The sequence below is a fragment of the Epinephelus fuscoguttatus genome, linkage group LG2, assembly GCF_011397635.1.
Source record: "Epinephelus fuscoguttatus linkage group LG2, E.fuscoguttatus.final_Chr_v1".
In the NCBI taxonomy this organism is placed as follows: domain Eukaryota; kingdom Metazoa; phylum Chordata; class Actinopteri; order Perciformes; family Serranidae; genus Epinephelus; species Epinephelus fuscoguttatus.
Window position 1 is genome coordinate 49710011 of NC_064753.1, and position 11446 is coordinate 49721456.

At 38.5% G+C, this 11446-nt stretch overlaps 2 protein-coding genes across 2 annotated transcripts in view; one reads left to right on the forward strand and one right to left on the reverse strand.

Annotated features, from left to right (window-relative positions):
• Positions 1–11446, reverse strand: part of LOC125880938 (dynein regulatory complex protein 1-like) — a 480097-nt gene that overhangs the window by 56509 nt on the left and 412142 nt on the right. The window lies entirely within an intron of this gene.
• On the forward strand, positions 13–6594 carry psmd13 (proteasome 26S subunit, non-ATPase 13). The gene is made up of 13 exons (XM_049564037.1): positions 13–221; positions 1936–2014; positions 2310–2344; positions 2445–2500; positions 2589–2632; positions 2719–2805; positions 3643–3814; positions 3896–3975; positions 4071–4196; positions 4774–4836; positions 5465–5545; positions 5771–5887; positions 6287–6594. The coding sequence occupies exons 1-13, from the start codon at positions 121–123 to the stop codon at positions 6380–6382; spliced, it is 1137 nt and encodes a 378-aa protein (XP_049419994.1). The 5' UTR covers positions 13–120; the 3' UTR covers positions 6383–6594.

Sequence of the window (11446 nt, forward strand, 5' to 3'; positions counted from 1 at the left end):
GCCCCATCGCCGCGCAGGCGCACAGACTCCAAGCAGGCTACTACTTGACGTTAGCTGGGAATTCAACAACACTCATCATCCCCGAATAAAAGATTTAAACTTCACAGCTTTGTCGCCACAATGAAAGATGTTACCGGGTACCTCAAACAGCAGCAGAGCAACAGCTCCACGCCGGAGATGGCGACGGAGTGGCACACGTTGGAGGATTTGTACAACAAAAGGTATAAAAACCAAAGTCAGCTAGCTAATGTTGGAAGTGCTCCGCTAACGCTAGGCTAGCTAACGTTAGCTCGCTCATTCATTGGAAATGCACGCTGAGTCATGCACGGAGGTAGCGGTAGCTGAGGTTCGGCTAATGTTAGCCGCAAGTTTCTTGCGAAGGATTAGAGCGGAAAGTTGGCTTTTAATCTTTATATTTAAAACAATTAAACCAGGAACATGAACGTTAATTAATGATTTAGAGCTTCTAACCCAACAGCCGAGACTGAGACAGGTGCAAGACAAAGTTTATAACAAGTTTTTCTTGGGTGTTTGATAGCTCTGATGCTAAGAGTGAGTCTTCAGTCACTGCACTACAGGAACATAATAAGTTAACTTTAGTGCTGTTTGTCAGTGGAGGATTATAGCACACTAAGCAAGTACACATTTAAAGTACCTGTATTTACTGTAGTTTTTCCATTATATGCAATTTTATAACGTTATACTTCTCCACTTCATCAAAGAGGTAAATACTGTAAGTTTGAACTGCACTACATTTGTCTGATAGCTTTAGTTACTCTACAGAAAACAGTTTTTAACTCCCTTCCTGTACAGTGAAAACACTCTAGATGTGATGATGTTGAATATTTGTAATTTACATTAGGATGCTCCTTCACGTGTTAAGAAAAACCTCCTGCTTCGTAAGCTCCATAAACTCTTTAAAAACCCTTCTGAATCAGCTGGAAGATGCACCATCACAAAGCTGAAAACAACGCTCTTTTTCTGACACCATGATAAGCTTTCTTTGTAGAGGATCGTGGTTGACACAGGACAGCCACCCTACAAACGTGATGAACTTACAGAATGTTTTGCATTGCTGTAGATTAAACTACCCAGTAGGATATAAAGGAGTCAAAATGAGCACAATTTTAAAACATCTACAGCAGTAAGATGATGCATACACATTAATGCAGCATGAATCTTCATTCAGAAACACTGAGAGCAGGGAACAGATTACTGCAACATGCACACTTTTAGTTTCCATCTTTTAAGTACATTTATAGCTGATACATACTTTCACTTAAAGGTTTTGAATGCAGGACTATTTGTAGTGGCTTATTGTCACCGTGTGGTTTTAGAACTATTACTGGGGATTCACAACAATGTCATTATGTCATCGGTATCGGCTATAAATTGAGCTCAGAATTGACCAACATGCTTTTTCTTATTCACACAATAAATGAATATCACATATACTGAAGAGTATTGTATTTCATGTCTCCATCTGCTGGTGGGCCGTCATGGTAAGAGTAGGCATGCATAATATGATGTTAATTCCACTACAGAACAGACTTGATGATCACTAAAATCAGGTGGAGAAAAAAGTGGATATATATCAGTATTGGTTATTGGCCACATAAGTTGTAACATTGAATATCGGCAAAAAAAAATCCAATAGTGTGCATCTCTAACTTAAACTTAAGTGAAGGATCTGAATACTTCTTTTCCACCACTGCTGTTTTGTGATTGAACATCACCATGAAGGTTAAAGAGAAAATGATGACCTGAAAGGAGCTGTGTGTGAAAGTTTGTTCTGTACAAAATGTCCATTAGTTTGATGTATTTTAAGTAAAAAGTGCTTCATGGTGTAGTTTTTGTCAGACAGCTGGAGTGGTGCAGTGGAATTCAGATGAACCGGTGATGATCACAGACACTGTGTTTTTTTTGTCTTGACAGATTGTGGCACCAGTTGACTCTCAGGCTGACAGACTTTGTTAAAGATCCTTACTTCAAGACAGGAGATGGCCTCATACAGGTAACTACACCACAGTCACATGTACTTGTACCACAATGGATGAGTGAGGATGCAACAATCACATCAATCTTCATGAGCATCCACATAGTTGCATCTGTAATGTCTGCTGTATGTACCAACAGAAATTTAGATAATATGAGGAACCTTTTGCAAATGTTCCCTATAAATGTGGAACACTGACTATAAAAATATCAAAATCCAAGTTAATATTAGTGGCCACTGTAACAAAATGAACATTAAACATTTTGATTTCTGTGACCTGACCGTTCCTCCTTTCCTTTTTCTCTTCTTAAAGCTCTACGACAATTTCCTCAGTGACTTTGAACACAGGTGAGATCACAGTTTCTCAGACACTCAGTCTAACATGTAGCACTTCACTGTTTCCTGCTTGTTTCGATGCTCATCTGTTATTTTTGCCCCCCCTTATCAGAATCAACCCGTTGTCCCTCATGGAGATTATACTGTATGTTGCCAGACAGATGAAAGGTGAGAACAACGAGATGCAGCAGGAATTATTTCTCTGCAGAATAAACTTCATATTTTTTAGTGTTTACAAAAATGTTTTTGTTTCCAGATCCTAAAGATGCCATCACTTTTCTGGAGAAGACCAAGGAAAAGGTACGTTGAGTGATACATCACAGTTTTTAAAATATACATTAAATGATGAACGTGATCAGACTTAAATGTGTCTCCGTCTGCTTCAGGTGAAAAGCAGCGATGAAGCCGTCATTCTTTGCAAGACCTCTATCGGCAGTCTGAAACTGGAGATCAATGATCTTCCTGCCACAAAGGTAAAAAGCTCCTAAACTCTCAGCTCTCTCCTTTTCTTAATTTAAGCTGCTGACGCAAAACGCAGCTCACACCGCTTTCACATGTAACGAGGTATGAACGTCAAGCTGCTGGTGATGTTCACACGTGATGTGTCTACAACACCAACAGCTGTTAAAGATGACAGGAGTGTATGTGACTCACACACGGGTGTGTAATTCCTAATTTCTTCCTGAAATAACTGGTTGGGGGTTGCTGCCATTCTCAAAAAAGCAACAAAACGTACACAGTGGAGAGCAACCGCCACTGCTTTTTCTCCTCTGTCCTTAAATCTGTCTTAAATATCAGCAGCGGTCAAACAACATCTGATATATTCCTCCCTGTTTTTATGAACTCCTGCACTGTATGTAAAGTAAACATGGCAACTTGGCAGAGCAGCAACTCAGAAATGGGATGGCAGCCAAACAGTTAACTCTTTGAACCCGACTGATGCACTTTGTATAAAAAATGTGAAAGTTTTATTTTAATGTCCCTCAAGGAAAAACAACCATGAATCTGTTAAGAATTAATATTAAAAGAAGATGATCCCCATAACTTAAAATCCCGGCTTGCAGTCATCAAATTAACATGTTTTTTTCCAGTGTCAGTCAGTTCACATCCACGTGTTCAGTGCAAACAGGATTATAGTCAGTTATATTCAACGTCATGACAACAAAAAGCAGTCTAGCATCTAACCAGATAGTGCATGTTGATGTACATATATGAAGCATGATAGAACTTTGGTGGTAAAAACACAAAACATGTCAAAGAAATCTGATCCACAGTGAACACTTATTCCCACTTTGTCTTTACACTTCCAGAAAATCATTGAAGAAGTTGAGGAGATGTTGAATAACTTGCCCGGGGTGACGTCGGTCCACGGCCGGTTTTATGACCTCTCCAGCAAATATTATCGCATCATCGGGAACCACGCCTCCTACTACAAGGACGCTCTGCGCTACCTGGGATGTGTGGATATTAAAGACCTTCCAGGTGAGCAGACACTTGGACTTAGTCTGATGGAGTCTGTCACATCAGTGGCTGAATGATCTGATGTCGTTGTTTCCTCCTCAGAGACGGAGAAGCAGGAGAGGGCGTTCACGCTGGGACTGGCCGGACTGTTGGGAGAAGGAGTTTACAACTTTGGAGAGCTGGTGGGATTTAACACAGTGGTCATTGGGTGTTGTTAATCAATGCTGATCATTGTCTCACCTGAAGCTTGTTGACCTCTGCTGTTGTGTTTTTGCAGCTGATGCATCCTGTGCTGGAGTCACTGAGGAACACAGACAAACAGTGGCTCATTGATACACTATACGCCTTCAACGGCGGCAACGTGGAGAAATTCCAGAGCTTCAAATCTGCCTGGGGCCAACAGGTGGGTAACATTTGTATATACGGCGGAACATTGACATTAAACATCTGGCCGAGTCGACTCTGATCAGCATGTCAGGACCCAAAAGATGCTCTCCAATGACGTCACACCTACAGCGTCCATCATTTAGCCGTTTGTTAGACGTGATTGGTAATTCATATATTTAACAGTTTAGTATTTTAAATGAAAACACTGAGGATAGTTTGGTTTTTTGTGGACTTTTTTTACCCAGAGGTCACACGGTGTACAGGCTGTTTTAAAAAATCAGTACATGCAGACTAAAGGTGCAGACAGGTGACAAATTAAAGACTAAGACAACTTAAGCAGTTAATTGCTAAACAGCACAGTGAAAGATCAGAGCTGGCGTTGTGCTAATAGACATTTAGTAATCGAGCCAAACTGGACAAATGTCAACATTTAACATAGTACAAAGACATCGAAACAGCATCCATGGGGTTCATTTTCTACTCAAATAAAACTTGAGCTTTCAGATTTGAATGTCAGGAACCTGGTCAAAGGATTGTACATGATGATCACTGATATTTGACTCCTGTCTGATTTATTTTCCTCTTGGTTCCAGCCTGATCTCGCAGCACATGAAGCAAAACTGATGCAGAAGATCCAGCTGCTCTGCGTGATGGAGGTGAGTCCCAAAAGACAGTGAGACTCAGGCTACATCCACACTAACATGTCTTCATTCAGCCACGTTTACGATGAGCGCCCACGCCACTCCAGTGTTTCCTAAAGCCCAGTTCAGAGCAACAGTTCACGACAAGTCAAAATGGTTTTATAATTTTGCAGAGAAAAGTAGCAGTGGTGTGAACAAGCTGGTCTGAGCGCAACTCATGCCGGCTGATGGTGTCACCTGCAACTCAGCTGGTCAAATCGATTTTAGAACGTAAAGCTTGTCACCCGTTTCAACAGCCAATCAGCTTGTAGTGAAGTCTGCTGGTCAAGTCACCACAGACGGCACCTGGCTTGCTTGCAGGACAATGAATGAATGAACGATGTTGGTCTGCTTAGCAAACAAGCTAACTTTTCCCGCACATCATCTTTGTGTCACTGAGATTTCAGCAGCTATTTTAAAAGGAATATTTATTTGAACCTTTCGGCGCTGCTCTGCTCAGACTGGACAGTAGCAGCTTTCTCAAACAACAACTATCCAGTTCTGTGACGTTTTCTCACACCTCGTATGTGACAGAGATGATGTCACCGTGAAGGTTAAAAAACAGGAATATTAAACCCTTTAATATGTCTCCTTTCTCTTCCAGATGACTTTCACTCGTCCTGCAAACCACAGACAGCTCACCTTCACTGAGATCGCTCAGAGTGCCAAAATCCCCGTTAATGAGGTCAGTTAGAAGACAAGTCTGTTTAATCAGCTCATCGGTAAATGTCAATAAAACCTTCCTGACGCTGACCAGCATCATCCTCTTTGAGTCTCACCTTAACTTGATGTTTTAATTGCAGCACGGAGCCTCAGATCCTCCAGTAGTTTGTACATTGTTTAATCCAAATGAAGACGTATTTGTTTGTGAGGAAGACTCTAAAGAGAAGTGATGGGCTGTCTCCTGCAGGTGGAGCTGCTGGTGATGAAGGCTCTGTCTGTGGGCCTGATCAAAGGGAACATTGATGAGGTGGACCAGAAGGTGCAGATGACCTGGGTGCAGCCCAGAGTGCTGGACCTGCAGCAGGTAAGTCCTCCGTCTGCTTCATATGTGAACAGATTTTTATCATCTGACGTGAATCCTACTGATATATTTATTCTTCTCACACCTGCTTCATGTTTGGTTGTTAACGTTTTTGTCAGCCCCTGCTGCTAGTCGGCTGTTCATAGTCCAACAATGTGATGAGTCGTTTCGACTGGAATGATCAAGCTAAATCTGTCAAGTCTGTTTCTGGAGTTTAAATCTCTTCAACTTAAATTTGTATAAAGATTTTAAAATGGACTTTATAGTGATGAGGACCTGCCTGTCAGGGGGAATTAAGGCAAAAACAACACACGATATCTGCAGAAATCAGTAAAATAAACCACCAAATAAATCCGTATCAGAAGTTAAAGTTCGGACTCTACCTGCTGTGTGTTGTTTCAGATTAAAGGCATGAAGGAGCGTCTGGACTTCTGGTGCGGAGACGTGAAGAACATGGCCATGCTGGTGGAGCAACAAGCCCACGACATCCTCACCTAAACTAGTTCCTGTCCCTCAGAGGGAAACATCTTCACCATTTCTGTTTTGTATTGTTTTTCTTTATATCACATGTTTGTTCTTCGCTGTTTATTACCGACCTGTAAAAATACACCGTGGTATTTTACAAAGAAACAACTGGTTGTAACATGATTATCCTCAACACACGGTCTGACAGTACTGTCGAAAACATGAATAAAAATGACCAGAAATAATATTCAGCCCCTGCAGTTAATGTTATGTGTGTACAAGTATTATGTGTTAATTTATGGGGATCATAGTTACAGTCTGTTCAGCTTTGGGTGATAAATTAGGATCTTTCACTCAAGCAAAAGTAGCGATACTACACTGTGCATGTCCAAGTAAAAGTCCAGAAGTATTATCATCACTATACTTAAACCCAGAATTCAGATGATGCAGAAACACAGACACTGTTTACTTAGTTCATGAAGACTTCTCCAATTTGTGGATTCTCCGTCACCGTGGATGCATGCATGAAAAACTGAAGAATTCAACAGAACAGGTGAGTAACTGATTTACAAATGGTCACTTTGTGACTAAAGTAAAGTATTCCTTAAGTAAAGTACTTGAGTAAACGTACTTTGTTACCTTCCTCCACTGCTGTATGGTAATTACATTTTACTCAAGTACTGGTTTTGTATGTAATGGTTTTATAATTTACCAGATCAGTTTGAAGGACCTGTATTCACATACAGTAGTCTATATTTGAAGAGTTACAGATGGAATATCAGACATTTTGATATTAATCAAAAATATATTTAGGCCTGTTTTTATCTGTGCTCCAACGACAGACAGATATTGTGTTTTCAGTCCGTCTGTTCTTGTGAACACAATATGTCAAGATGGCCTCAAGGGAGTTTCTTCAAATTGGACTCAAGGATGAACTGATTAGATTTTGGTTGTCGGGGGTCAAAGGTCAGCGTCACTGTGACCTTCTATCCATCTCATTCATGTGAATGCAATATCTCCAGAGCCAGTCACCAGGGATCAGCATGCCCAGGGCCCTGTCCCTGCCTGCCACCCGACACACAGTGCACCCAACCCTGATTCCTGTCTTTGCAGGTGGTGACAGCTCCAACAGTCTCACAAGAACAACTTTCTTCTTTATATGGATCCTCATTAGCTTCCACATAGTGGTCGAGACAATAACTGATAAATATTAGTCCAAATTTAAGACAAAAAATGAGCAAAATTGTCACAAACTCACTGAACCAAATAAAATTTACAAAAATAACTGAAGGAATTTCTTCATATTTGACACAAACGTCCACTTGGATTCAACAATGAGCAGATCACAATATTGTGGTCATTTCTGAGGAGAAAGTGAAGGTGGATTGGACACACCCTCAGAAAACCTGCCACAGACATCACCTGATAAACCCTGTGATGGAGCCCACAGGTCCATGTCATTGGTCCGACATCCCGTTGTTCCAATATGTGTTTGTCACTTTCTTTTTCATTTTAACCCACACCATGTTGTTTTCCTGACCCTAACCAAGTGGTTTTTGTGCCTAAACCTAACCAGACCTTAACCACAGGGCATCATGATGATTTCGGAACAACGGGTTTAATATGGTCGGAACAATGGGATGTCGTCGGACCAATGGGCTGTTGGACCAATGGGCAGTTCCCGGAGCCCACAGGGAACCAAAAAAAGAGAGAAGAGCCCCAAGAACAGCTGGAGAAGAGATGTCCAGACAGAAATGTGTCTGAGTGAGCTCAGCTGGGGAGATCTGGAGCAAACTGCCAACAAGCGAGTGAATGGAGGACATTCGTCAATGACTTGTGCTCCCTGGAGGAGCAAAGGGCTTCAGTCAAGTCACCTTCAGGAACTTCTTCAAAGTTCACACTAACTCACAAAACACGTTTTTGGCCATAACTGAAGAATTCATTCACTAATTCTGACCAAACTTGACACAAATGTCTAACAGGATCAAATAATGAAGGTCAAAAGGTCAAAGGTCAGCTTGACTGTGACATCATCTTGTTTTAAGGAACAGAAGGGGAGACATTTGGTCAGATACTGAATTAACATTATTAACATTAGAATTAACATTGGAAATGATCATTTCAGCATCAGTGTCTTCATCGCCAGAGATGGCTGCACTGCCGAAATGACACCGGAGTAACAAGGCACGGAAGTAACTCGCGATACGGAACAAGATTTCAAAATAAGAGTCTCTAAGTGAAAGGTATGACTTCAAAATAAGAGCCTCTGAACGAAAATGTTTATAGCGTGAATAATTCCCAACAACGAAGGAGTTAAAAACCGAAATATAACGCGCACACAAAACGCGAATGTCCCTCTCAAGAGCTAGTGTTTGGTTTGTCCGCTCTGGGCTACTGTAGAAACATGGCGGTGCAACATGTTGATCTCTGTAGGAGAGGACTCCTCCCTGTGTAGATACACACGGCTCATTCTGAGGTAACAAAAACACAACGATTCTTATTTCAAGTGATTATAAACTAAACAGAAAACAGACTGATTATATTATATTTAATTTCTGCCGATATATAACTTGTGTTTTGGGACTTTACATCTCAGTGAGAATTTAAATTCTTCTGTTAATCTGACAGTCAGTATTTACTTTATATAATCGACCTTTAGATGTAAAACGTGTTAAGTTTATAAGATATGAACCAACTCATCCATATAAAGACCACTCTGACAGCTCTGACAGCTAGCGACATGAATCTAAGACAAATAAATCACTGTGACTGTTTTCTGTGGATTCACATTAAATCTTGTAATCAGGAAGTTTAAACATGTAGCTTCAGCAGCTCGTCACTTTATCAGACATCAGTGACATGATTATGACATGAAGTGACTGCAGGTCCACAATTTATAACTTCACTCTCCTGTAAAGCTGAACATCAGTGGATTAAAGCTAAATTAAGACTTTATTAATCCACACTGCAGAAATTCAAATGTTGCAGCAGCTCAAGAGTCAGAGGAAAAAGATTCAACTCCAAACCTTTATTTAAGACTCAGGAAATCAGTTGAGGGAGATCCTTATTTTTTTTATTTATTTATTTATTTATTTTTAATCAATAAGCAAACAAAGAATCATCATGCATATTGATTAATACAGAAATGGAACCAAACAAAACAACAAAAAATAATAGCAATAAATGACTGCTAAAGGTAGAAATAAGGGTGATGAAAAGATTTTAAAAAAGAATATTTAAAATAATTTAAAATGGAGTTTAAAAATAATTTTGTAGTCATTAAAAAAGGAATATTTCTAGCTTTGAACTACAAGTAAAATTACTGCATTTAAAAGGTAAAATTATAGTTTTAGTTATAAAATATTCCCAAAGTATCAAAGTAAAGCTCCTCGCTCTGCGGTAAAATGTCTCCTGTGTGACTGAGGTATTATTATATATGATATTATTATATTATTGGAAGACTGAAGTAGCAGTGTATGAGCAGCGTGTTTCTGCTGTAGCAGCTCCAGGTGGAGACAGCTTTAATTATGTTATATACAGCTGGATAGTTTAGTCCAGTGGTTTCCACCTGAGGGGTCAGAAGAAGAAGAAACTTAATTCTGATACACAACTCTGTTTTCAGTAGGGGTGGGGATATGGCCCTGAAATAATATCATGATATTTCGTTGTATATTTGCGATAACGATATTCTTGACGATATGGCAAACTAGTAAAAAATATTTTATTATTGATTTAAGAACATTTAATTGCAACAAAATAAGTGATCTAGTTTTGCTCCTGTTTTTGGAACCACCAGTCAATAATAATTTCACTTTCAGCCATGCCTGTTGTTGCCGTGGGTAACAGTATGACGTCAATATGTTAACAAGTTAAAGTACTACAAGTATCAGGATATGCATTTTTCATATCATATTAAAAATTATACCAGCATTATCATGAACAAGATGATATGCAGTTTTCAGGGGTTTTTTTTAGGTTTTTCTCTGATCTTTGATTTTTTAAAAAAATATTGCATAATTTGATCTTTATGGACTAAAACAGTTATTAAAATGAAACCATGTTGAGTGAATATGTATTTCTATTTCTATGTAACTTTGAGTATTTTTACACTGTAGTGTTGTTACTTTGGCTAAAGTTAAAGATCTCAGTATTTCTTCCAACACTGCTAATCTTCTGCTTAAGAAAAAAGTAGCAAACCCACAGTGTAGAAACACCAATAAAAGTCCTGCATTCAAGTTTTTATGAAAGTTAAAGTACAAAGGTATTGCTGTGATCAACACATTTTATTTTAATCCATAATTATTAATCAGATCAGTTTGAATCTGTGGCTGAAACATCATCATGCTGTGTGTTGATGGATCCGTGGCTCTGTCCGTGGTGCTGAAGTAACAGACTGACTTGTACTTTGAGTTTCGCTCCTCTGTCAGTTTGATCCTGGATCTCTATAATTTTCTAAACTATAAATACTGAACTCTGTACTATATTGCAGCCTATATACTCTACAGATTAGTGTCACCTTCACAATCAGAGTGATAGAATAATAACGTGGTGTCACAGAAGAGGAAGGACATAATAGACACGCTGCTGTCTGTGGTATTATCTTAATATTTCAGTGATCATTCAGAAGCATCTGTGCTTATCATAAAAAATATGATAAATATATTATAAAATTAAAGTTTGCTTTCCTTAAAATATTTTATCTATTTTAGTGAATAAATATTTTACATTTTTGGAATAATATTTTTTTTTGCAAATCAAGCACCGTCATATATAAAGGAAACAAAGCGGGAAAAAAGACAAATTAAAATCAATTAACAATCTAAATAAGAAACAATCTAAAGCAAAAAATAAAATAAATAATGTATGTGTATATATATATATATATATATATATATATATAAAATATTATAAATACATAAAATGACTACATATTTTTTACATTTAGATTTTTTATTTACATATATAGAAATTTATATTTATTTTCAAATAATGTTACAAGTCATGGCATGTCAGATGAGTAGAGAATAAATAATAAATAAATAAATAATAAAAAAATATATATAAATAAAAAATAAATCAAAATATGTAAAACAGAAC

Excerpts from the sequence above, each read along its gene's own strand:
- psmd13 (XM_049564037.1), top strand. The coding sequence starts at position 121 with ATGAAAGATGTTACCGGGTACCTCAAACAGCAGCAGAGCAACAGCTCC. Across the intron at positions 2,015-2,309 it reads CAGGAGATGGCCTCATACAG|CTCTACGACAATTTCCTCAG; the intron begins GTAACTACACCA and ends CTCTTCTTAAAG. Across the intron at positions 3,976-4,070 it reads TTTACAACTTTGGAGAGCTG|CTGATGCATCCTGTGCTGGA; the intron begins GTGGGATTTAAC and ends GTGTTTTTGCAG.